Below are 26,363 nucleotides of genomic sequence, written 5' to 3' on the forward strand. Positions count from 1 at the left end.
ATATCCTATGCAGGTTAAAAGGCTGGCTAGAGCCTCAGCCTTAAGTGTGCAACATCGTAATAAGCAGCATGTAGTATGAGCAATCACCCTCTTTGTCTTTCTCCTTGTCTTCTTTTTTGCTCTTTTTACTGGAGGACTTGCCCTGAGAGGACTGAGACCCTCCTGTCTGTCCAGCACTACTGGAGCCTCCAGAGAATGATGAAGAGGAGGAATTGGCAACCACCTTACTGCCACACAGGGCACATGAGAGCAGTTGCAGAAGTACTGGGGAAACTCCCTCATCCACAAGGAAGCTGACCTGGAGCAGGAAGTACAGAACAGCTGGACAAAGACAAGAAGGGTAACAGATAAAAAGAGATAAAAGAGACAAACAATGTTAACAGTACTGGTCTTAAACATTTGTCTGTTTCCAGTATCAAAACTGATCTGAAAGAACTTACAGTCATCCTTCATGCAGAACTTCTGCCAGTTGATTGTCCTCTGAGTGGCAATTTCAGCGCAAGCTTTCAGATGTTCCATCTGAAACAAGAGAAACATATTACATTTAAAAACTCGACTGAAGATAATAATCACAGTTCTAATCACAGTGAAAAGGGAGTATTAACGAGCATAGAATAAAAAAGCAGCTCTGCCCAAGTTTTTCTAACAACTGTTCACAGGACACTCACCAGATTGATTAGAGTGTCGTACTGCAGAGCTGAGCCAGACGTGGCTGTGACCACGCCGGCCCGAAGGAAGATGCCCTGTTCCTCCAGAAGCTTCTTGATGCTGCGCACATGGGAGTCAAGAGTGTGCAGATCTCGCAGCTGACGATATTTCTCCTTGGATCCACAAATGAATAGCAACAGCTTTCTCACTTGCCTTCTGACAAATGGAGTCTGCTGGATCATCAGATACTGAGGAAAAAAAGGTCAGAGAGTTAAAGGTGTATTTCTTATCTGACGACAGACACTGATAGGAAAAATCAAGAAAAACATTCCATAGCTTACTTCAGACAGATAATAGAACCAGGAGTGGTCAAAGACGGGAGGTGGGATACGAGGGTTGGTGTCTGCAATCTTTTTGATCTGATATGGCAGCCGCAGCACCATTTCCGTCAACAGTTGAGAGTAGGCTTCAAACACATCAGCAGCATGACCCTGGTGGCAGGAACAACACAGTTAGTTCACGTCAATGTAACGTACAAAACAATAAGCTTTCAAGTCATAGTGATTAAAAGGAATCATGTGGCGTGATACCTTGACATATTGGCGTAGAAAGAAAGGGCTCATGTCTGGAGGAGAGGAAGCTGTGTGTGGGCGGAGGAGCTGGCTGGCGGTCACAGGCTCCTCTTCGCCCTGTTGGCTCTTCCAGAACTCCAGGAGCGACTTCAGCACATGGAGACAGTAGTCAATGGAACCCAGGCTAAGCAAGGCCGTCGCTGTGGCGTTGGAAATCAAGGAGGATGACTGGAAGAGAGAGAGAGAGAGGGGTATACAGCAGCTGTCAAAATACATAGCAATTCTATAAACTTTATTCTAAATAACCACGAAACTATGGTGTGTTAGCCACAAATTGTTGCCTAAAGAAAACAACATTTGAGTCATGTAATCTGCAACTACATTCAGGAGGTATTCTGAAGAAACACCACCTGAATTGATATGTGTGGGTATGTTTTTTCTTTTCTATTGGCTGGTGTTGCCCATTATGCACAGTGTAGTGTCGAGTCCAGGAGACCAAAACTCCTGCTGGAACTCACATCTGAATCCAGAGAGGTTTATTTCGGGACTGAGCTGATATTGGCTTAAAATAATATATTGAATTGGTTATTCAGTACTAAGAAAAGAAACTTACCTCAGAGGAAGATTTAGATCCAGACTTGGTTCGAGACATAAAGACGCTGAGCAGTCTCATGATGACCAGGTGAACTTCATTGATGGAACTACGTTCATTCTTTTTGGACACGTCCTGCAGAAGAATAAAATGGATTCAGTCAAACCGAAAAACAAATTCATCATAAACAAATTCATCATAATGAGACCTTGGTTACCTTCTTGTGCATGCCAAGCTCGGCAATGAGTTGTGCAAGCAGGTCATCCAAGGCGCCCTTATCCTTCTCATCCTCGCCATCCAGGTCAGAGGTCAACATGAGGATGACCTGCATGTAAGGTATTGCTTGGACTCCACCCACATTGTGGAGCTGAGATAGGTGCTGAAGCAAGCGCTCCAGGAGCATAAGACGAACCATGTGCAGCCTAATGACAAAGAAAACAAAAGGAGAAAACAGTTTTGCATCCGAGTATACCATGTAGAGTTTTTTATCAAAAGCAAATACATTTTCTGACATCTCTTTCCTGCCCTCAAACATATTGATACCCATTAATGGTGAGAGAATGTCTATTTACACTTAAGCAGGCAGAAGTTGGCTGTCAGCAGAGATTGAACCTTTCTATTTAGTCATAAATCCTCATTCACGATTGTGATGTCTTACCTGTTGCTTGTGTGGATGTCCCCCTCGGTTTCCCCTTCTCCCTCCGAGCCTTCGCCTTCCTGCTGGGCTGTGGTGGTACTGATGGCTCCAGTGCTGGAACTCACACTGCCTGGACCGGCAGGATGGCCCTCCACTGTCGTGTCACCATATGCACTGCTGCGTCCTGACACTGAACAAATGCATGCACAAATGCAGCTTAGTTAACTGGAAACATAGTTGAATATAATACGTAAGTGCTAAACTTCATGCCAGATTATGGGGATGCCATAACCTCAAACTGAGGTACGGGGAAAAGGAAGCATGTGGGAGGTAGCATGTGTAATGATATGTAAACTAAAGACAACTGTATTGAGAAGATTGTTAGGGCAAGGTCTGAAAACTAGTCTATAGAGATTAAATAATCCTCAACTCATTCTAGATAACATTTTCAATATAAGTCTGACATCAAGAAAAACTGTATCTTGCATTAATTTATGAATGCAATTAAACACCCACCGCTGTGCTCCCCTGCAACAGAGTCTATTGCAGACCCTCCACTCTCTGAGCCCACACTGCCTCCGTGCTCCGCTGGGGAGGTCCGCAGTGTGGAACCATCGGTTGCAGCTGTGCTGCCCTCGTCATCTGATGCCGGGGCTGAAATCAAAACAAGAGCTGTAGCAGTAAATATGCCGCAGTCATCAGGCCAGGATACATGATCTTTGTTTACACTTGTGCACTTACAATAAAAAAGACAGAATAAATATACAGTATATTAAAAACAATTGAAAAGTATGGGTTTTTCTTTCTTCTGTTCAAACTAATGGATACATATGTCATATAAAATTACAGATTAACTCAGCAGTGACCAGCTGTGATACAGCTACTAGAGAAACTATGGCTGAGTGTAAAGGATTAAAATGACTAAAATCACAACCTGTGCAACAGATTCAGATTATGGGGGTTAAGTTTGGATGTGAACAGTGGTCATTCACATTCAGTTACACCTTGGCAATTTATACATACAATTGTATCCAGGACAAATAAATGTAGGCATCTTGTGGTCAGGAATTCCTCGCCACTGTGAGCTTACAGGTATAAAATATTTACATATGATCACATACTATCAGAGAGATGGTCTTATTACCTGATGCAGTGGTGTCTGAAAGAGTGCCAGCATCAAGTGAAGAGGAGCTTGGAGCCTGGCCAGACAGGCCAAGGCTCTGTAGGCCGAGGGCACTGCTGCTACTGCCTAAAAAATGTCAAAAGATAGAAAAGCTTATCCAACATACCAATCTCAAAGATAATAAGTCACCTACATCAAATGTAACGAATTCAGTTTAACCCAAGTTCAAGACATCTGAGTAAGCTATGGTTGAATCTAAAGATTTCTTAGTTTCAGTTGCGTGGCAAGTGCTACATTATTATCAGTAAGCACTATTATCATTATTTAGCTTTATTTCAAGGTCCATATTAGTAACAGGTATAGGACCCTCAAAACTCTGCCAAAATGACTGACGACCACTCAACACATCCATGTAGTGCAGTGTGTTGAATGTGAAATGGGATTACCAGACGGTCTGGTTAAAGCTGAAATTGTTCGACATGTCTGGCCTCGTACCTTGTTGGTCCTGCTGAAGGCTGAGAGCGATGGCGAGCTCTACCATAGTTTCATCATCTGCATCAGGGGGGATGTCCAGCATGGGGGGGAAACCCTCAGCTCCAGCCAGCAGAGCCTCCAGGGGAGACGGATTTCCATTGTTGACATTCTCTGCTGTGTCCAGGACCATGGACTCAGACTAAAGAGGTAGAACAACAAACATTGTAACATTTGTTTCTGTGCAATGTGTTTGTAACTAAGATTTATATCTTAAGATACAATAAACTCATACACCAGACAACAGGGGTGCACCGGGTTGATATATGCCATTAAGGTCGATATGGCTGTACAAAGATACTGTTGTTAAATCACGTTTAATAAATTAAAACCTGATGTTGCATCCCTACTGACTAAATGACAATTCCAAAAAGGTATGCTATATATTCCAAATTATGCATTTCCTCTGTGTGAAGACTGAAGTCCACATCAGATTCCTCACACAGTGAAAACAATGCAGGAGTCATGTAAGACACAACCCACAGAATAAAATGCCCCTCACCACCATTTCGAAGTCTCCGTGGTCCACTTCATTCTGCTCTTGACTCTCCCGTCTACCTTCTTCTCCTCCGGTCAGCACTGATGACTGCATTTTGTCATCTGCATCATCATCGTCATCATCATCCTTGTCTCCTGGTAAAATAAATGATCCAACACGTTTTACTGAATTGACTCAATATGTGATAATACGAGCATCAGCAGATAATTTATTAAACTTTTGTTTTAAAATCCTGTTTGTTTTATTATTGGCATGTAATGACAATACAGATTTTTACCCAACATATCTTGTACCTTGTAATATCGATACCAGAAGAACTGGAAAATTGTGATACTTGACTCCACAAAAATGCCTTCAATCACATCTAGTAATTTCCAGCTTATATTGTAATTTTATGTTTTCTATAAAACAATGTGCAAACTTACCCATGGGTGTGTTGGAGCGTGGGGGAGACGGGAGGGTCACATGTCGGCGTTTATTTCTTGGTCTAAGCACTCGGATCAGAGCCTGCTTACAAGCAAAGCTGACAGAGGTGTCCTGGAATAGGTTTGAATACACATTAGTTACCTGATGATAATCAGTTCATAGTGCTTTAAACACTTACTATCCTAATTGTAAACAAAAATGTTAATAAGAAAGTAAATACAATTTTATATCGTTGAGGTTCGACAGCAACTTTAGTGTTTTTCTTTCCTTCAATTTGGAAAATTCTGTCAGCGCTCGTGATTTAATATTTCAACACTCATTGTATCAAAAATTATAATTCCACTGATAAAAGCTTGGTACTTACTGGACATAGTAACATCTGCATGTAGATTTTGGAGGCAACATTGATGTAATCCAATTCACATGTGCAGTACGCATGGATGATGTCCACCAAGGCATTTACTGTTGCGTCCACATGAGTGAGGCCTTAGGAGAAGAAAACATGTTTACGATCTTGCAACTGTCTACACATTATTGTCTCATTATTTATATATAAAAAACCCAAAAAACGTTGGTGTCTCAATGTCTGCATTTACCAGGGAGACAAGCAGGGGCAAGGAAGGCGTTCTTAGGTTTGAGGGCATGAAGCTTCCAGAAATTATTCATGAGCTGCGTGATGAAACTACAGCTTTCACCATCCACTCGTTTTTGTCCATCTTCAGTCATTTCTGGATTAAGACAAGAGAAACGTGAATGACTGTCATTGGACACTTTTGGATCACTTAGGCTCCTTACTACACAACCATTTAACAGGCAGCTTACACGACATTGCTATTACTTAATATTGAGCAACATTCGTCATCAGCTGAATATTATCTTACCAGAGTCAAGGTGTAATGACTTTGTTTCGGTGAAATGCACCAGGTTGTTGGGTCTCATGATTGCAATGGAGCGGGCAGTGATTACAAGCCTCTGGAAGACATCAGGGTCGAGCTCCCTCCCCTCGCGACTGCAGCCATTTAGGCATTGCACTGCGTTACTCAACAAGGATTGGTCCTGATGGAAAGAAGCATGCAAGCATTACAATAATTCTTCACAACTGATTTAGAGGATAGGCAGTTCAATCACCACGAAATACTTCAGTGCATCACAACAGACTTCTGAGAGTGTGGTGTCTGAATAAACTGTTTATAGATTTTAAGGATGAATTGTTGATAAATTATAAACAAGCATTGATTCAAATATTATTCAGAATGATAATGAGAGTCTGTAAGTATACAAAGTGATTATGTAGACACCTTGTGGTTGTGGTAAGCAGTTCGACTGGTGTGCAGGCTGGCAAGAAGTCCCTTGGTCTGCTGCTGCACACCTGCAGGGGTCGGCATTGACAGGAGTAGAGTGGCTAACTCCAAAGCTGCAGCCTTATTCTTCTCCTACAAAGAGGCAACAACAAGACTTGCAGTTACCAATTCAGCACAAGACAGATTTACACGGCATAGCATTCTTTCAAAAATGCTTTTATAATCTTCTTACGTTTACCTTTTCGCTGGAGGAACCTACTGCAAAGCAACTTTCCAAAGACTCCAGGGAACTGACCACCAACCTAAAACAAGAAGCAAGATCAATAGACGGCTCCTGATGGTTTTACCTTAAATTGACCTAACAATCAAACAAAATCAAAATCTCAACTTGCTGCAGTCTGTGCTATTGTAAATGCCACAACAACACTGAATGCAAGAATAGATGCTGTAAGGCAAAAAAAACGTTTTGTTGTACAAGCATTGAGATGGTGGTGGCATGTTCACAGTCTCAGGCAAGGACACACAAACTGGCACACATGCACAAAACCAGACAAACAAGCAGAGAAAGGGCAGTTACTAACCGGTCCAAGGTTGATAAGGACTCAGTTTCACAACTTTTTATTGTATTTTTGGGAGCAAAAGAAAAAGAACAAAAAAGTGTGAGGTTCACAGAAAGAAACAAGTGAAATTAAATGATTCAGTTTAACAAAAAGAGAAGCATGCAAGAAAAGATGACATCACGATAGCCATGCACTAAATACTCTAAAGAGAACTTAACACCTGCTCATCCAAAACAACTCCTGCCCCACATAGCTGCACCCATGAAGGGTGAAGAAATACTGGGTGGTACGAACTTTATTCGCAACATTCATGTATAGTATATACACATCAGTACAGCTTACTGACTGATTATCAATTATCTTATACAGCCACAGGACAGACAAAGGACAGACATATATATGTTATATCAAAATCTGAGTGCAGATTAAAGGTGGTTTAAAAGTGAATAATTGGTTTATTTTTAAGTCCCAAAAAATTGTCAAATTGTCTCATCAGATCATGAGTGTGATTAACTTAACGACAGAGAATTGAGATCTGTTAACTTAAACTGTTTGGGTTGACTATGAACCCTAAAATGTAAAGCACATACCTCTCCAGCACACTGCCACTAGTGGTAGTTGGGGTGGCTATGTCTCCATCAGCAGCACCATTGCCTTGGTTGAGGTTCGGGCTGCAGACATTGTTCACCGAAGCAGAGGAAAAGTCCTCAGGTGGTTCCTCAGGCCAGCCAAACTGCTCCTTGGTTTTACCATAGATCTTGATTGAATCGAGCATGGTGACTCCAGCTGGGTCAACGGACGCCCCAACTGTAACAACACACAGGAAGATGAATCTGAATTAGTAGATGTTTTCTAAAAAGTCAACAGAAAAGGTGACCAATTTCAAGGGAGCAGCAGAGTAAAGTGATTCATAATTTAATCAATATGTGCTCTTTTTGGACAAATAAGAAATAACTTTTCATTTGACATTTTGCACTGTTTTGGGGGAATCCAAGAAGGGAGGAAAAGTAAAATACACCATATTTTAAGGTAAATCAGTGGAGTCCAAAATAAAGTCCAAGTATCGCACAAAATCATAAATGTGGGAATCTTGGTATTGTATTGATAGGCTGAATGGAAATGTAAAGAACACAGACATGTGACAAAATACTAACATTCACAGTAAGGTAACCTTCTAGTTTATTGTGAAATGCTTGAGACCTGCATCAAGAAGCTGCAAAAATGACTAAAATCATTTCTGGAGTAACAGGCAGTGCATATGAATGAGACTACACAAGTGGCAGAAAGATATCATCATCCCACCCCACTCTTGCACTTACTAAAGATGGACAGCTTCTTGTCCGCCTGCAGGGCCTCCTCTCTAATGAAGGGGAAGTCAAACCATCGGGCTCTTGTCAGGTTTATCTGCATGGTGCGGCCAAAGACCTCCACGTAGGAAGGAGCCCTCTCAATGGCCTGAGTGCCCACTTGCACCCGCATGCCCGTCATCACCATTGAAGTGTTGTTGTTGACAGCTTCCACTGTAAATCCCCCAGGCTAGAAGGAAACAACCAGTTTTAAGACAACCTGTTTAAGTGCAGCTAATGTATCTATCCAAGCATGCATGACACCTCACACTTCACAGCTCCACTGTGAAATAGGTTAACATTGGTTATTTATTTAGTTTAGCTAAAATTGTTGCTGTAAAGGTTTTTACTTGCATATTATCTGTGGATTTAATTAAAAATAGCAAAAATGTATCACACAGATAACTGACGGTAGTAATTCATAAGAAAAAACAGTCTCTTTCAGTTTTTCTAAGACAGAATCGTAAAACGTTGTTACCTTTGTGTTGGCCACATACATCCCAGTGGAGTTGAGTCTGTGTTTGATCTGCTGTCCATTGTAGACCTGCAGCATGTCATTGCCTCCAAACTCCACCTCTGTCAGCTGCTGGTTATGTTCAAAGAAGTCGACTGGAAATGTCACCTGACTGGAAGTCCGTGTGGCTGAAAGTAAACCATTACAATAAAATATGAACATTTTCCAGGGACAAAGCAGACATTATGTAAATTAGCCTTTTCTTGCGACCACATGCTCAACTGTCTATCAGCTGTTTTTTGAGACAACACATAAGCATCAGGCTGTCTACTGGGTACACTGAGAATGGTCCTAAAAAAGCAATATATGTAATTATAAAACTTTCAATAATAATAGCTCTTTGGATTTATATGGATTTTTTGGAAAGAAGAGAGCTCATGACAACAGACTTGTACATTATTTAGCCAAGTTGTAGGTTAGAGTTCACATGGAAACGGCAGCAGTGGCATTTTAGCAAATAATCAGGTGGGTTATTCTCCAATGTTGAGATCCCTTTGCTTATGATTCCGGTAACTATTACTATTGAGATTGCTCTCAGACTCACTGGTAGCAGCTGCTTTGCGCTTGCGGACCGGCTTCATAATACTGATGCCACAGCTGGGCTGCAGGGAGGGCTGGAGCCAGTGAGAGGTGTTGTCCACATTGGCCATGTAGATTCGCAGGCTTCCATCTTCACAGAGTAGGATCATGGTCGTGCGCTGCTGCTCGTTACTGGCTGTGTGTCGAATAGCTACCATGTCTTGAATCTGGTGAAGACAGAGAATATATTAATTTTGGGAAAACATACAAATAGTTTCACAATTACTTTCGCCATTTATCACTTATTGGTAGTGTTTCATTAACGTCCAAGTCAAATATGACCAATTTAGCATAAATGTATGTATTTCATAGTATGTAGCAGATATAAAAAGCTGCTAGTGACAGTTCTATGTCACCGCAGCCAATTTTACATTACCTTAGCTTTGGCTGGCAGAGTTTTGATCTCTTGGATGAGGAAAGTGTCTGGTTTGACCATGATCACCAGCGGTATGCCTGTCGTCTGCTGCACACAGCACACCAGACCTGGGTGGTTCATGACCTCGGACCATTGGCACAGAGCCGGTGACATCTTACTGCTACCGCCGTTAGAGCTTAAGAGGACAGGAGGAAAAGACAGAGATGGTTACATAGTTGCCAATTACAATTCCCATATCCAATGCAGTAGCATGAAACTGTGTTTGATGAAGAAGAGAAGCTACCCTTTGACGTTGATGGTGAAAAGCCTCTGCACCTCGGATGTGCTGCGGCTCACTGTGGCAGCGAAGGACTTTCCCTGGCTGTAGCTGAAGAAAAGCATCTGAAGCACATGGGAGTAGTAGACTGACACACCGCCCCCAGCGACCTGCCCGTTGCTATCCTGGAGTCACACAGAAAGAGGATATATTGCTGTAGATCATTTTATCGCACAGTGATATCTTCAGCTACTGATGTGACAACATTCAGCACATCACAGAATTTTGAAGGTACAATTTATTGGCCAACTTACCTTCAAGTCTTCGTGGTTGATCTCCAAAACATTTGTGACGTAGAAAGGCCCGTGTTGGGCACTGCTTGATTCGTCCATGATCTGTGTGTACAGATAACCGGCTGAAGACATAATGACGATAATGTTCTTCCCCTCTTCATTGAAAAGGAATGTCGCATCACGGATCTTAGAACTTGGAAGCAGGAAGTAGTACATTGGACTCAGGGCATCCACTGACAGGTCGTATATCTGTGAAGCAACAGAGACATTTATATCAAGACGAGTAGGATTTTTTCCATCATGCAAAATCAGTATGATGTAGTCATCATGTTTAATAATTGTGATCATCTCCAACTCAACAGTAAATTGTAAATCACATCAACAATAATACCAGGTCATTATTCTGACTTACAGGTAAACATATGCCTATTCTCTTAAAACATACCTTTACAAAGTCAGCGGTGATGATGGCAAGTTCAGTCTGCGAGCCCGGTAACCAGACAGCTTTGATGATAAAGTTGCCAGTAGCCAGTTGTGGGTGCAACACCAGATGGTCCGACACAGATCCTGTGCTGCTGAAAGTTAGCACATGGCAGTCCTGGAGGAAAAAATAACAAAGACAAGAAAGTCAAACACCAGGTCTCTAAAGCAGTCACACTAATACAAAATACTCTATTTGATATTCTTGCATAACCTGCATGTCGATCTACTATGGAATATACAATTATGAAGAATTCTTCTTCTCTGCAAAACCACAGCTACACTGTTCCTTTGTTAGTATGCTTTCCAATTCTGTGTAGAAATTAACCCTATTTAAATAATAACACTTGAGACAACAATTAAATCCACTTCTGACCTTGAGGCCACACACAGCCAAGTAATCTTCATTACAGGGGTTGCCTGTAAGACTGAGGACAGTGAACGGGACTGGGGCAGAGGCCAGACGGGTCAGTGTTAGCTTCCTCTTGCTCGAGTCGGCTTGCTTCAGGAGAGTGGACAGCTGCAGAACTGTGATCTGTCAAATTGGAAATACAGAAAAATACGTTTTGGGGTGTTGTAAAAGGGAAAAACAATGCAAATTGGTGATAAACCTTAAGAAAAATCATCTTTAATGCATATTTGTATATGAACTAATAACAAACGTCAAAATAGCAAAAAACGTAGCACATTTGCACATAAAAGTGGGCAGAAATAGTTAACATTTGCAAGCCTGATGCATTATTAACAATGGGATTTCGTTAACTAGAACGTGTAGCTTACTTTTCCCTTTTCATGGCTGACTGCAAGGTGCTGGCGCCGGCCATGGGGTGAGGATAAGACACACATGGCAACACGCCGCAGGACGTGTGCACTGATGAGTTGCCGTATTGTCTGACCCTGGTCGCCACTGTAGTTCATCCTCACATTCTCGAAAGCCCCTTCCTGAGAGCCGAGTGTGGGCACCTGAGAAAGAGAGTGATTGATAATTAACACAAAACAACAGATGGTAAAGAATTTTCTCAAATCAAGGCAATTTTCATAACTCCATCAAACTCTGAAAACCATCATACCATTAACTGGTCTGTCATCTCCACATTTTTGTCTTGAGTGTGCAGTTCATTGAGAGCCTGCTGAGCCCGGCTGCTGCTTCCCACTGCTGATGCCTGCTGGAAGTTGGTCTGGATGGCTTCCATGAGAAACATGAGCATCTCCAGTATGACTGCTGCAGTGGATGATCCAATCTGCCGTGGATAACAAGAGCCAAGATTTGAGTCACCGAATATACTGTGCTTAGCATGTAGAAGGAATCTTAAAGGGCCACTGCTTTAAGAGACATCAGACACAGATTGAAACAGAAATGAACCCAGAGAAGAAAAACATCTTCTCTCACCACTTGTGCTAGCAACTCTTCCTGACAGCCCTCAATGCTTTTGCAAACACTGCTCTTTTTAGGTCTGTCCTCATCACCAGGTTTTCCGTCGCAGATGGTGACCTTGCCCTTGTCGGAAGGTGAAGCATTCTGGTGGCGGATAGCGCTCTCCGGCATACGCAGTTCGCTCTGGAACGCAGAAGACTCTTTGAGAGTGGAGCTCATGCCACTGCTGGGGCTGCGTTTAACCAAAGCCTGTAGATGTTACAACACAAAGTAGAGAAGTGAGAAGAGCAACATTTTCCATACACGCAATGATGAATATTATTTTATTATATAATAATATTCACATTATAGGATCATCATTGTTTAGCATATTTACAATTAGAATTACTTGATTAAGTTTTCACTAGCTTCTCCACAATACAGAGTCTAAAGTTATAAAGATTGTTACTAAGATTCTGTTGCATGGAGACACATTTTATCTAAACTGCTTTCACAGGAAAACTAAAATCACAAAGCCTTGGTAGCACTGGAACAATTATTAACTAGGTATTTTCTGAATATCAATACAATTTACTTCATTATGCCCTTATGGGATAGTTCTGATTTACAAAAGGTGAACCACGCTATTATGACAGAAGAAAATGTTGCAATCACAAACACAAAAAAAGATGCAAAATGCAACATACATCTTATCAGACTAAACTGAAGGTTAAATGTAGTTGATGGGTTGTTCCTAATCACATGCACATTCAGAGATCTCTCATTTAACATTAACTAGGAAAGCTTGCCTTTTCTTTACACAAAACATTGACAACATAAACTTGTAATATGATTTCTGGCCACATGTGTGGGCTAGCTATGACCCTGATCAAATGAAATGACTGGATGGAAGTCAATGGGGGAATGACTTGCAAGCCAAAGTTACCGCTGTTGTTCTCTTCCCATGATGACCTGAGGTATTCGGTCTCACCTGGCAGCTGCCATCCTCTTTGGCACCGCAGTCACAGAAGAAAGAGCCATATTTGGCATAGGAGATCTCATGGTCTTTGTGACAGACCTTGGCGCACACTGTGCACACACCTACCCCATCCACCATCTTACAGGTGTGACAGTGGTACCTGCAGAATGAAAAGGAACATGGCAGGCTGTGTATAATATGTCGGTTTTGGTACGGAATGTCATTTGCAGTCTCTTTCTATATAAAGTCTTGAAGCACATATACCAGGAAACAAAAATGACTGTCATGCCCACATCTTAAGCTCCTTTGTGTATGTACATGACAGATGTAGACAAAATCAACACGAGTACATCTAACAAGTCCTTAAAATGTGCTGCTCACATGTTAGGTTTTGATTATAGATTACATCTTCCTGTCACTTACTCCATACTCATCCATATCACAAATTAGTAATATTTTGTGTGTCGTTTCTTCACTTTCAAAATTCTGTGGCTCAATCATGTTTCCACTGATTTAACAAATGTCAACTTTTTTGATTTTATTTTTCTAAATTATACCTAAAGACCAATTACCATTGCTTAATTTGCAAACGTTTAGGAAGACAAAAATGACCTATGATCTCATTCAAGATTGAAACTGAAATCACAGGAAACAACCAAGTTCTCTTTTGTTTTTACCAGTGCTGGTTCATGAACTCCTTCTGAGTGATGGTGAAGGTGCAGAGTTTGTTGCACAAGGAGTCTTCATCCTGTCAAACAATGACAAACATGTTAAAGTGAAGGTTGTATTTGACAATAGATGGAAGAAATGGAGTCAAGCCAACAAAAATGCTTTGAGAGAAAATCAAGGGGATTTATACCTATATCATGTCATGCTGTTAAGCTATTCAGTCTCTCTATGAACAGAGCTGATTGGATATTCTCAAAGACCGTTTTTTGTATGTGAAGAAATAAACAAATCTGCAGATTATCTAATAAGAACTAAGCCACCGAGTTGCTTCCTTACAATGTATCAACCAATTAAAATCATTTTACTTAACATTTTCTTTTAAAGTAGGAGAGAATTCCTGGCATCTGAATGTCTTGTCATTGTCTTGTAATTTTTTCTTTACTGGGCAATGTCCCTGAGCAACACTAAGAGCCAAAACATACTGTGCACCACTGCATAGAAATTACTACTAAATATGTTTTCTCAGACAAGTGGTACAACATTTTTCTATTCTAAACGAAATTTTGGAATTACAAAGAGCAAACTTGGCCAACCCTGCATAAATGTTTTCTCTGTAGTAGTCTTAATAAATATTATTTATTCTTTACTGCAAATATATAAATCATGACCCTGTTTGAGGAGGATAGATTTAAACAGATGAATTCTCACAGAGTCCTCTGCCTGGGAATCATCCTCCTCCACTGCAAGCTCCTCCACCCAGTCTGAGTCCACTTCCATGGCCTTCTCTTCTCCCTCCATCAGCAGTGCTGAGGTGCCTTGTCCACTGCTCTGACGCAAGGCATTCATCACATCAGCCAGATAGGAGATGATATGGCATGAGCACTCCAGCATGCTTGCGTGCTGAAATAAAGGCACAGGTTCAAATCAAGACAGAGATGGAGAAAAAGCTAAAGCCTCCATTCAGATAAGTTGAAAGGAAAACAATTAAGTTTTTAAACACCACTACACCTGGATGGAGATACAAATATTTATAAAGGGGTGCAATATACTAATAACTGTAAAAACGTACCTTTCCTTGGGACACGTTTGTGCTCACTTTTTCCACCACATTCTTCTGTGTCAAATACTTTTTGCTACAGAGAAACATAAAGAAATGTTAATATATATATTTGAAAATCTAAATACTAACTCTTCATGATCAAGGTTAAGGAGTAAGGTCAATTAATGCAAAAGACCATCCATTATGTCCTATTACCATGCAATTTTTCTGGTGATTTAAAATTGATTACTGATGCTGAAAATAAGCAGGCAGTCCCCTGATGTAAATTCAATCTGGGTGTCTGTGAAAGGGATTTCTTACCATCTGGTCAGCCAGTCGATAGCTGCCCTGTGTAGTTGCAGGTGGCCGGCCCCCTGTCCAGCACTGGCAAGAGTGGCCATTATGACCATGAGCTCGGGAAAGCCTGTACCATCTCCATGGGCCAGCATGTCTGTTGCCATGGGAATGAGCGTGCTGAGGAGGACGGTGCACACTCCCTCTCCCACCTGGCTGTTGTCGCGTACAATATGAGTGGTGAGCACTTGCAGAAGCTGTCGGTTTTCCTGCACTATTTCCAGTTGCTCTGAGTCTTTTGGTGGCGCAGCCGTCATGCGTGTCAGCCAGGCCTGCAGACGAGAGGGCTCCACACAGGCCAGCTGGGCCAGGGAGCCACACAGACACAACAGGCTGGGGTTTGGGCTCTTCTCCGCTGGAAACGACAGCATGATCATGAGATTTAGGTTTAAAGAGACATCCAATGCATCTGCACGTTGCAGATGTCATGATTTCTGACAAAACAATTTAAATGTGTGTTGGATACCACCCCCATTTCTTTCTACCATCAACACAAGCCTTTTGAGTACTTTTCTCGATTAAAATTACTTGACGACAGTAGACTTACTGAGCTGGAAAAGCTTGGTGAAGAACTTTAGCACCCTGTTGCAGAACTTCGCTGACAGGCTTTCATTGGCTGTTGCCATCATAATCTGGACGAGCTCACCACTGAAAAAATAAAAGCACAGAGTTATTATGGTACATGTATAAATGTGTAATAAAGCTTCATGAATTATCAGATGAGCAGATACCTGAATGAGAAGAACTCTTCCATGGCCTTGCGGACTTGACTGCTCTCAAGCTGTTTTTCAAGATACTGAAGGCATTCCTCTAGAACAGACTCATCCAAACCACTAGGAAAACACAAACAATAAATTTAGAAGCATGTAAAGAAAAAAAGTGAGCAAAAAGGTACAAAGAGCCACACAATGATGAATTATTCTCAGTGCTTACAGTCACCTCCATCACCAGTATCAGACAACAAAGAGTTATGATTCAATGTTTATCATTACAAATGTGTTGTTTGAAAGAACAGTGTGTAGGATGTAGCATCTAGTGGTTGATTGCAGAACGCAGACAGGTGAATACCCCTCACCCTTTCATGCATGTAGGACCTACAGTGGCCTTAAGGCAACATAAAAATGTGAAAGACCTAAGAGCCAGTGTTGTGTTTGCTTGTTGTAGGCTACAGTGGAAACTTGAAGGTGTAACATGGCGGACTCTATGAGGAAGGACACGCTACATATGTACATACAGTACAGGATGCATTCTAAACTAACAAACACAATAACTCTTAGGTTCAGTCGATTAGAATTGATAATTACAGACATTATATTCAATTTCTGCCCAAACCCCCCTCAATCCTACACACTAGTACTTAAATTCAGGTTTAACAAGCTATACCTGCTAGGGTCTGAGTGAATGGCAATGATGTTGTAACACCCAGTCACCAAACGCTCATAGATGCGAGCTAAAAAGGCGTCTGACTCCGCTGGGCCGAGGATGCGCTCCAGTGATGTGCTACTAATCTCAGCCACACTCTCTGTGCTGCTCTCCAGGAGGAGGGGCAGCAGACTGCGCACAGCCTGCGATGGATTCAGCTCCTCGGTGCTGGGGAGACAAACATGCAGCAAAATCAAGTCAATTAAATTCATTCATCACATGGTATTTGTTATATGTTAAAGGGTTCTGATTTCAAACGAGAATGGACAAACACTTACACAATGAGGTCCCCAGTGAGACGAACCAGCGAGAGTAAGATGTGTTTAAGAGAAGAGGCCAGAGGCAAGGACTGACAACTCAGTGTGCCCAGGTGAGCTGCTTGGATAGCACTGATGTAACTCTCCGATGGAATGGTATCATTGGCAAATGCATTTCGCTGAGAAAGAGAACACCCCAGATTATTACTCTAACGAATGCTGATATAATTACTATTATCTTGATTTCTATTAGATGCTTTACGGTATTTAATAGCTCACTGAAATTCAAAATGAACATACAATATTAAATTCAACTTGATCTGAAATAAATTAGATATTGAATTAAATAAATGAATAAATAAATAAAATGACAAACACAAAAATATTGAAAGAACACAAGTAATCAGAGCATGAATTAGCCAGAGCCAATAGCCTATTGTGAAGATTCAGCATTTTGTGGGCATCTTTTCAGAGGATTGTCAGAGGATTAAAATAGGATTGAGTGGTACATAAACGTTAAATGCATCATGCTTCAAGACTAATGAATTTTGCATGGCTTAATACCTCCTTATTTATATTTTAAATGCAGGGTAAAATAAATAGTGGGTAAATTGACTATTTCCTATATTAAGGTGTTAACAAAGATGGAAGAAGTTAGTAGCAAAGCTAGAAGCATCATCTTCAGTCACCTACCCATGAGCCAATGTTGGGGAACTCATTGGTGTGGATGTTGTTCCAAGTCTCGCATATTGTCTGGACTGCTGTTGGCAAGTTCTGCATAATGCTCTGACCTGTAAAGTTTCATTTGAATAGTTCAGTTAAAAACAGTGAGTTTACGGGAAAGTTGTGAAAGCTTATGTTACGTTCAACTAATTTATTCTTGAGTGATTCTTCCACATACCCAGAATGTTGGCTTTGCAGCGAGTAGAGCCAATAGACAGAACTGCAGCATAACCTTGGAGCTTTGCATCCGTCAGCTTGTTCTCCCCTTCCTCTGGGATGTTCATCAGCAGGTAAGACCTGGACATGGTTTGATTATTCAATTAGGACAAGAGATTTCAAAACAGATGGATGATTTCCTTACTTTTCAAAAACAGATGTTTTAAGTTTAAAGGTTTAACTCTTTGAAATAAAATGATTAATACACTTTTAGTCGCTTACTGGATTTAAAATTGTGGCGAAAATAAAGACTTTTTCAGAATTAAAGTCATTCTCACCTTGTGAAGGCCGTGTAAACGTCAGTGAGCTGTAGCGTGGCAGGCAACAGGTTCTTTGTGATCTCAGTAGACTTGTTGGTATCTGCTTCAGTGGCAACCTTGGACATATGTTCATCTAAGGAAACCTGGACTTTAGAGATGACAGCATCCAGTGTATAGATGGCTTGTAGAGAGGGTAACTGATTAAGTGGAAGAATGGAGTTCGGGTCTACACTGGAGAAAGTGGAAATCTGCAATGGAATAAAGTCGTCAAAGACTGATAAAGAAATTCAAAACTTTGAAGAACAGTTGACACACATCAGTAACTACATTGTATTCATTACCTGTCTGGCAATGTATTCTTCTGCTAGCTCCACATCATATTTAACGGTACTGCACTTAGCAGATGTCATCTCAACTAGTGAGGCTGCTTGGTCTGCTTTCATTCCCTGCTTCACCAAGTGTTCCTGTGAATGATGGCATAGATATAGTCAGACATCAAAATGAACTCCTATGAAAGAGGATTAAACACATAACATGAAGAGGACAGAGGACAGGCGTACAGGATGGTGTAGATTTGTAATCACAGATTCAAAAATGATAATATTAATCCCATCCAGTTTCAACAAATTTATTTAAAAAAAAAAAAAAGTTAATATCATGAAACTGGCCATGAAACAAGGTAAAATAATATTTTGCAGTACTTTCAGCTGTCAACAGACCTTGATCCAGTTCACGTAGGTAGATACTCGGAGACGTGAGGACCATCGCAGTGTATGTAGGATGTCACTCTCACTGGGATCGCTGCACCCAGACTTTAGCTGCTCCATGTAGGCTTTTGAGGGAGGTAAAACCCCCAGGATCCTCCACAGCACTAGGAAGTAGTACTGAAGGGAGCAGGCCTCCTGTGATGAGTAATATCAACGTACACTGTTAAACAAACCGCACTTAGCTGCTGTCAGAGCTGAAGTCTGCTGCCGTTCAGCTTCAATTAATAAACAATAAGTAGCAAATGCTTGTCTCAAAGATTTAGCCATGTAAGTCTAAGTACACACGGTACAGTGAAACTGGGATTGGCTCATTAAATCTGTTTATACCAGTTTGGACAAAACTGTGATTCCAGCTTTTTCCAGCTTATCTACTTGTTTAAACTGTTGGCACAGTTAGTGGTTTGTTCTTACCATAGGAGAGATGGGTTTGTTCTCCTGTCTTCTGGCTGTATCAAACTGGGACCCTGCTGCCAGGAGTGAGACCAGCCACCCATACAGTTCTTCATATTTTACTGCTCCACCGAACAGCTTTGGAAAGACCTTTGAAAATGATGGAGTTAGAACACAGTGAGGAAAAGGGATAGATTTTAAATTTATATATGATGCTCACAGTGTGTATTTAAGCAATTAAACAATTGTTGCTTCCCACCCTGTTGCCATACACAGATACTTTCTTCATTCTGATTAATCATGCATTTTGTGCCTGCATTGTGTATTTTCTTGCTATTGAATGAAACTTTACTTTACAAGTATGTAAACACAAATACCATAACAAAGTTCTTACCTTGCCATCTAGTCTGCTGATATCATCTTCAGACGCCTCAGGGGACAGAACGCAGTAGAATTTGGGCTGGCCATTTGAATCTAAATATTGATTAAATACATGAAAATGTTATTTTCTCATCTAACACCAATACAAACACCAGAACCCTCTTCACAGATAAGTAGTTAGATCACAGACAGCATGAAAATAAGTTTGGGTACGAGAGTATGTGCTAGCCATGTAAATACTGGCAATCGCTATGGCTAATTCAGTTTTTCTATTCTACCAGTTGGTGGGTAGACAACCAGCACTCAGATAATACTTTTTTTTTTTTTTTTTTAATGTAGCAAGGTAAACTGGCCAAAGTAGCTTCTGAGTTTTTGTAGATGGTGACATCTTCCTGCCAGTAACTAAAAAAGTAAAATTCCTTCAATGGTTTTACCTCCTGAACAATGTTTAGCCCAGTTCTCCTCCACCTCTTTGAACCCATAGTAAAGTGGGAGACTGCTGCGTTTGCCGTCATGAATGGAACTAGGCCCAGTGGATGGTGGAGTGAGGAGGTTGTACTGCACCTAAAAATATTCATGGAGAAGAGAAGCAAAATTTCCCGTCATCATAGTCCTACAAACAAACTTTTGGGTGACATATTGTGACTAGTTTAACCAAAAGCACTCAAAACAACAATTTATCAAATCTGGACACCACAGATCTGACTCTGTGTTCCCATCAAGAGGTGAAAACAGAAGCTTAGCCAAAGCAACTTACTAAGAATATAACTATTTTGAAGCCAAATGTCCAGAAAGGTACTTTGAGTATGCTATGGCTTAGTTAATTATTGAATAAGTGTATTTTCTGGGTGGTATTTTACCTGTTTAAGCTAAAAAAATCTAATCACAAATATACCTATCGAATACATACATCCAAGCATTATCTGTGCAATTTACTATCAGGACAAGACGTTGACATATAGAAAATGAGCATGAACCTGTTCGAAAAGGTACACTGGAGCCTTGGAGTAATGGCGCAGCAGGTAGTCAAAGACCAGCAGCAGGCGCGCCAGGTTGAGGGGCACAGCCTTCAGTTGAGACTCTCTGCCCTGTGCCACCTCAGTGATGGCCTGGGTGACCTGGGTAAGGACCGACCGCCGCCCGCGCTCCGACAGATTATGGAAAAGGAGCAGAAGGAGCTGGAGGTGCTCCACATTAAGGTCGTCTTCACCCTGAACTGAACCCTGGATGGTATGTTGCTTCAATGTTCCCAAAAACCTGACGACAGAAAAGTTAAATGTAGCATAAAGGAGAAAGAATTTGAGTGTTAGATAGGACATTCTTTAAGTAATACATAGTCTACACAGTATTAGAAATCAGGTGTGGTTTTACAAGCTATAGCTCACTGGTAGTTCACAGAAAATGCCATTTCACACTTAAGCCTAAAGTCTTGTAACTTAACCTGGATGTCAAAGTGAAGCAGTGCATTGTCTATGAGCTCAAGTTATTTAATGAACTTATTGGTACAAAAAGTAAAAACAGCTCGAGAAGTTAGCAACAAAACTAATTGAATAGAAACCACGGCACATAACAGCCAGACACGATGGTTGCCATACCTTTCCCAGACTTTCATACATTCAGGCACATCTGGTTCCCCTTGCAAACTGGCTTTGTGCTGCCATATGAGTACAAGTCTGGAGAGGACTGATAATGATTGTGGATGAATGTACAGAGGCCAGGGACCCTCCGAAAATGGTGCAACACCCAACTGCTGGAGAAGAGTGCTCTGGGAAGGACAAGAGGTACAATAATAAAATGCCCGCACTGAATAACGATTTCTCATTATTACTACAGTGTATTTCATTGTAGACAAGTTTGGTCAAGAGTATCTTTTTCTGTCAAGTGATTGGTAAATAACTTGGTATTCCTCTTACCTGCAAGGCAGGGGATGGAAGATCTGATGTCACCAGAGTGTGGTTGAAGTGATACAGTGCTAAAGAAAACACTTCATCTGAGGAGCCTGTATATAAAAAAACATGCATTAGACCTAGTGGAGTGCATGGGGTACAGCAATCACTGGCTACAAGACCAGGGGGGGGATTTAGGGTAAAGATTTGTTATCATTTGTATGATCTGTGATTTTTCTTCAGTTGTACCTTTGACATCTTTGTCCACGTCTTTGATGATGCTGGCTAGTGTAGCCATGTGCTGCTCTGTAAGAGACACACTCAGGTAGTTGCGGATGAAGTTGTTCCTGGACTTGAGCATCGAGGTGGTGATGAAGTTCAAAATGCTGGAGGCCAAACTGAGGAACTACAAGAACAAACAAACAAATAGGGGTTGCTAGTGCGGTCACATATTTAAATATCAATACCTGGATAAGCCGTTTCTAATGACAGGTATGCTAGCATAACAAAATAATAATATGTGTACTGTTTAATATGGACTTGCAGAAGATTAATTCAGTATATTGTCAGATGCACACAAATGAGTGCTCACCAGCTCTGGGTCTTTACGCCCAGCTAAGATGTTGCCATTCTCACTGGGATTCTGCTTGCTGGGGCTCTTCAGTCTGGGAGAGATCTCCAGTGGTGGGGGTGGAGGCGGCGGTGGGGGAGCTACTTTGTCTTTGGTGGGTGAAATTGTCTCTTCAAACCAAAGTCCCAAGATGGGTTCACTGTCATCATCTATAACAAGAGAGTCGAAATAAGACTAATTTCTTAGAGTGGAGATGAGAAACTGGCAAAGACTAACAAGATATGTGTGGCGTGGTAGCGGTGTCATCAAACAGGCAAAATGTAAAAAGCTTCAAACAAGTTCATGACACCTACAACACAGTGCAGGTGGTGGACAAGAGGCAAACACTGCAGTAAAAGAGTGAACGTAAACAGATGTTTTGTTGGTGAATATCCACTTATGGGTAAATACAACCGATTTCATCTTGTGACTAATTTTCTGAGAAGAAATCAACTTCTTATTGTTTTAACCGAGAATGCCATAAAAATCATTAATATGGGCACTCAGTGTTTTTGTACTGTGCAGCTCCAACAGAATTCAAGAATTTACACTGAAATGTGAGACACATCCAAAGGTGTGTTTTCAATCACTGTGACAGCTTACACCTTGTGCGGCTGAAAATGAGTGGGGAGATATAATGTCCCTAGGCTCAAAGTACCAATAAGATCAAGTATCTGTCTAGAATTTCCCTCTGGATCAATAAATAAAGTAAGTAAGTATGTAAGTAAGAGTTAGTGAGTGAATATCTATGCATGTATCCATCTGTGTATCTCTCTGTCCATCTCCCCATCTAACTGTCTCTATATCCATCTCTTAATCTCTCTATCTCCCCATCTGTCTCTCTATCCATCTCTCTATGAACAGGTCAAGTCAAAAATAGATCATGCCTGACCTCCTCACCAGCCCTAGGTCTTTCCTTGTCATAGATATTGCATTATATAAGCTACTCCTCACAGCCAGCTTTTGGTCCTGCAAGGTCCCAGCCTTCCTTTGCCACCCAAATAGCCGACCAGGTTCAGGTTGCTTGATCTGAGGGTTCAGACCCTCAGATCAAGCTCATCCTCAAGGGTGGTGGCTACCATTTCAATTTAATGGATATGAATCAATGAAATACTTAACCAACATTATGATTAGACCAGAAAAGCATTTGACTGCAGGCGTTGTCAGTTGAAGAATGTACACAAATTAATTCAAAAACAAGAAACAGTTATTAAGTTTTATAAGAATATCACTTTAGGTTGATATTCACATTTGCATGCAACATACAAATATAACTATCAAGGTGACAGCAAGACGTAGCATAGTGTGTTTAAGCCCATAGTTTACAAGTAAAAGTTGAATTTGTTGTATTTAAGAATAATACCAATGTTTCCATGTAGGTGCTTCAGTATTTTTGGCTTCAGGAAATGATCAGATATCTGTTATTGAGGTCTGCAATAAAACATCTGCAGAAAGATCATGTTGAGATCATTAATATTCATGGTCCTCATGTCTGATGGTAGTTTATTTGCAATGACTATAGAGAACAACTCCAAGATGAGGCAGGGACATCTGGGAAATCTTATACTCAAAATATCATGAGAACATTTTGTTGATTACTGCAAATGTTGGTCATCAGTGACTTTCTATTCTGCAGCCTGCCATCTCTTTTTAAAGATATTAATGCTTGTAAAGACTATGAGCACCCACATGTCAACACCACTGGTATGATCCTTTGACCCACGCTGAGCCACAGCTGAACCTCTTCGACAGAAAGAATTTAAATTTAGTTCAAGTCAATTACAACCCAAGGCATGATTTAGAGTAGGAGCTTTTTTGACAAAGCCTTTTTCACCTGTGGCTCTTTCATTTTCTAAGCTATTAGGACCACAGCTCAAAGCCTATATTGTGAGACAAACAATAACAAAATGAATCTAGGACAGTGAAGTGGACACCAAGTCTTTGACCTGAGGACAGAAATCTGCTGACCTGAAACACAAGCTGCACTTGTCTTCTCCTGTCTTCTCTCTGGTGAAATAGTAGACACTGTCAACTACACTGTCATCATGTGATGGGGGACAAACAAAGTTACTTACTCATCTGCGTGCATGAGAACATGTTTACCCTTCTCCCAGCTGCCATAACCTGACTGACTGATCCACTGACAGCATTTCACCACCTTACCGATACAGCTCAACACTGACGCTACCTTGGAGATCAAACACACACATGACTGTATACAGCAACTGCAGCCACACTGAAAACTGAGGCACCTTGAAGGCATGATACAGTGCTGTTTGGATACTGGCTTCCTGGTCAGGTTAGGCATTGAGTGATGAAAACAAAGTTTTGACTGGATCATATTGTGCTTTTACCTTCATTTAATAGTCTATTATATAAAACTTCTAGATGTAATCATACACTGTGTATAAAGATGCAAGGCATGACAGCTCCCCAAAAGTACAGCCCCATAGTGGGTGGCTGCAAGATGGGTCAAAAATGTCACATCCTCCATGTTAGTGGATGGGACATGGGCAAAATCAGGTCTAGTCAAAAAAGTAAAATGTCAACATACACGTCAAAAACATTTTTCTTCAGGATGGTTCCTGTCATTTTAGGTAATTCTTATCAAACTGGTGTTTGTTCAAGTGTCCATGTCTCCATTTATCTTTGGTTTTAAATGTAATGATTGACAGCTGAGACAAACTCGCAATTTGTCAAGTGTGTGAGTCATCATATTATCAATGCTGTTTAGAAAAAAGGTGCAGCGTTTCTTATTTTATCAGTTCCTACACATATGATTCAAGTTAAACTGACCAACCTAATGCTGCTATGTGGGTGCATGTGTTAGCATGAACTTTCAATTTCAAGGGAGCTTTCTGAAGTGGTGGTGTTATAGCTCAAATCTAGAGGGAGAAAGTACCTTGACTGCTATCCTCCTCTGTACTGCTGAAATCATCCTCATAGTAGGTGTTTGAATCTGTTGAGGCGCTGGCATCGCTGCTGACTGAACCCTTCCTCTGTCGCTGGAGAACACAGGCCTGAGAGCAGCAAAGACAACAGCAGTCTTAAAAGATGATCACACATCGCAATCTTTCATTCACCTTTTCACATGTTTGTCAGTCTACCACCCCTTTGTTAGAAAAACTGAATGTAGAGAATAAACACAGCCCATTAATCATCTGTTATCCATTTTGTGTTGCACTTTATGTAACCTGTGTTAATTCAAATCTCACTTTAACACTGTACATGAATATTAAAACATTACATTATTACACTTAATACAGATATGTGGATATAAATGATAGGACCTTTTTGTATGAAGTGGAAAGAAGGGTGAAGAGTAGATTGGTCAGAGGCACAGAGTCGATGAGCCTTTGGACTCTCTGGATGGAAGTGCTCTGTGCCATGATGTTGAGCTCAGCTGGTGGCCCGTCACTCGCCCAACCCTGCAGGTAGAGGGATGGAGGGATTGGAATAAGAAACACGGGATCAAGGAATACTAAATTCATCCTAGGCTTTTTCCTTACACAAATCTAAAAGCACATTGTCCCCAACAGAAGAGGTTTTATGTCAATCTATGTCAAAACAATCTCTAAAATAGTGGTCAAAAGTCACCATTGTGCTTTAATGGATATTGGCCACAATAACATTATTAAGAAAAATGTGGTAGAATAATTGATTTTTTAAATTTTTATAAAAGAGAATGTAAATTATTAAACAAAGTACATAAATGCATCACTTACCCGTTGGAGAGCCTCAACTTGCAGATCCTGGAAAAGCGAAGTCAAAAGACTGATGGCGTGATTGGCCAGGATAACAGACAGAACTCCAAACCCTTGGTGTCTTGAAAGAAAAAAAGGAAATTACAAAAAACACACAGATCAATTTTCAAAAGCCAAATGTAAAATATGATATGTCTGAAATAACCAAATGGTGCTTTTAAATAGCAAATGAGCTTCTTTACCTAGAATAGTCTTATTTTAAATATAATACTTTGCTGCCAGATACAAGGGCTCTGTACAAAATGAAGGCCTTTTAGAGGCTTCATTTATACAAAAACAGCATAGAAAGATCATATTTATTAATTTCACATTAACTGGAAATTACCCTTTCGCGGGACCAAGTTTAGGCGATCCCGCGCCATCCTTGGAGCGAGCAGCAATATCCCGGACACGCAGGGCAGCCAGAGGATCTTTCTCCTTCCCTTTATCAGCCAGGGCAGTCGGGCTCAGGTTAAGAATCAGGTACAGGCTGTTTAAAAGGCACCAGGCTCCAAGCAGCTGGAAGTTCTGATAGTGCTGTATAAACAAACAAGTAAAAAAAGAAAATGAATCAATAAAA

General features: G+C 40.9%; 1 protein-coding gene across 5 annotated transcripts in view; it reads right to left on the reverse strand.

Moving 5' to 3' along the window:
• The window catches only part of ubr4 (ubiquitin protein ligase E3 component n-recognin 4), a 46,424-nt gene that overhangs the window by 14,595 nt on the left and 5,466 nt on the right, over positions 1–26,363 (reverse strand). The window contains exons 11-67 of one of the 5 annotated variants that reach the window (XM_061074974.1): positions 26,130–26,320; positions 25,766–25,865; positions 25,331–25,468; positions 24,943–25,060; positions 24,009–24,047; positions 22,023–22,210; positions 21,680–21,836; positions 21,458–21,543; positions 21,140–21,309; positions 20,522–20,801; positions 19,979–20,108; positions 19,558–19,637; positions 19,185–19,313; positions 18,726–18,908; positions 18,348–18,470; positions 18,025–18,254; positions 17,709–17,827; positions 17,501–17,598; positions 16,829–16,986; positions 16,512–16,718; positions 15,860–15,961; positions 15,676–15,776; positions 15,096–15,483; positions 14,805–14,868; positions 14,444–14,635; positions 13,744–13,814; positions 13,079–13,226; positions 12,124–12,357; positions 11,804–11,974; positions 11,514–11,696; positions 11,110–11,268; positions 10,699–10,851; positions 10,275–10,502; positions 9,988–10,145; positions 9,705–9,879; positions 9,294–9,495; positions 8,714–8,877; positions 8,209–8,425; positions 7,480–7,696; positions 6,568–6,631; positions 6,327–6,461; positions 5,910–6,084; positions 5,625–5,756; positions 5,393–5,514; positions 5,028–5,139; positions 4,606–4,736; positions 4,068–4,245; positions 3,594–3,698; positions 2,966–3,103; positions 2,471–2,639; positions 2,030–2,234; positions 1,834–1,947; positions 1,239–1,448; positions 990–1,139; positions 669–896; positions 441–519; positions 88–321 (exon numbers count right to left, since the gene is read on the reverse strand). In XM_061074974.1, coding sequence (XP_060930957.1) covers positions 88–321; positions 441–519; positions 669–896; positions 990–1,139; positions 1,239–1,448; positions 1,834–1,947; positions 2,030–2,234; positions 2,471–2,639; positions 2,966–3,103; positions 3,594–3,698; positions 4,068–4,245; positions 4,606–4,736; positions 5,028–5,139; positions 5,393–5,514; positions 5,625–5,756; positions 5,910–6,084; positions 6,327–6,461; positions 6,568–6,631; positions 7,480–7,696; positions 8,209–8,425; positions 8,714–8,877; positions 9,294–9,495; positions 9,705–9,879; positions 9,988–10,145; positions 10,275–10,502; positions 10,699–10,851; positions 11,110–11,268; positions 11,514–11,696; positions 11,804–11,974; positions 12,124–12,357; positions 13,079–13,226; positions 13,744–13,814; positions 14,444–14,635; positions 14,805–14,868; positions 15,096–15,483; positions 15,676–15,776; positions 15,860–15,961; positions 16,512–16,718; positions 16,829–16,986; positions 17,501–17,598; positions 17,709–17,827; positions 18,025–18,254; positions 18,348–18,470; positions 18,726–18,908; positions 19,185–19,313; positions 19,558–19,637; positions 19,979–20,108; positions 20,522–20,801; positions 21,140–21,309; positions 21,458–21,543; positions 21,680–21,836; positions 22,023–22,210; positions 24,009–24,047; positions 24,943–25,060; positions 25,331–25,468; positions 25,766–25,865; positions 26,130–26,320 — 8,932 coding nt within the window. Of the gene's footprint in view, positions 1–87; positions 322–440; positions 520–668; positions 897–989; positions 1,140–1,238; positions 1,449–1,833; positions 1,948–2,029; positions 2,235–2,470; positions 2,640–2,965; positions 3,104–3,593; positions 3,699–4,067; positions 4,246–4,605; positions 4,737–5,027; positions 5,140–5,392; positions 5,515–5,624; positions 5,757–5,909; positions 6,085–6,326; positions 6,462–6,567; positions 6,632–7,479; positions 7,697–8,208; positions 8,426–8,713; positions 8,878–9,293; positions 9,496–9,704; positions 9,880–9,987; positions 10,146–10,274; positions 10,503–10,698; positions 10,852–11,109; positions 11,269–11,513; positions 11,697–11,803; positions 11,975–12,123; positions 12,358–13,033; positions 13,227–13,743; positions 13,815–14,443; positions 14,636–14,804; positions 14,869–15,095; positions 15,484–15,675; positions 15,777–15,859; positions 15,962–16,511; positions 16,719–16,828; positions 16,987–17,500; positions 17,599–17,708; positions 17,828–18,024; positions 18,255–18,347; positions 18,471–18,725; positions 18,909–19,184; positions 19,314–19,557; positions 19,638–19,978; positions 20,109–20,521; positions 20,802–21,139; positions 21,310–21,457; positions 21,544–21,679; positions 21,837–22,022; positions 22,211–24,008; positions 24,048–24,942; positions 25,061–25,330; positions 25,469–25,765; positions 25,866–26,129; positions 26,321–26,363 lie in introns of all 5 variants that reach the window. The other 4 variants (XM_061074972.1, XM_061074971.1, XM_061074975.1 and 1 more) reach the window with 4 other exon arrangements.

This window comes from Limanda limanda, chromosome 7 (assembly GCF_963576545.1).
Source record: "Limanda limanda chromosome 7, fLimLim1.1, whole genome shotgun sequence".
Classification (NCBI taxonomy): domain Eukaryota; kingdom Metazoa; phylum Chordata; class Actinopteri; order Pleuronectiformes; family Pleuronectidae; genus Limanda; species Limanda limanda.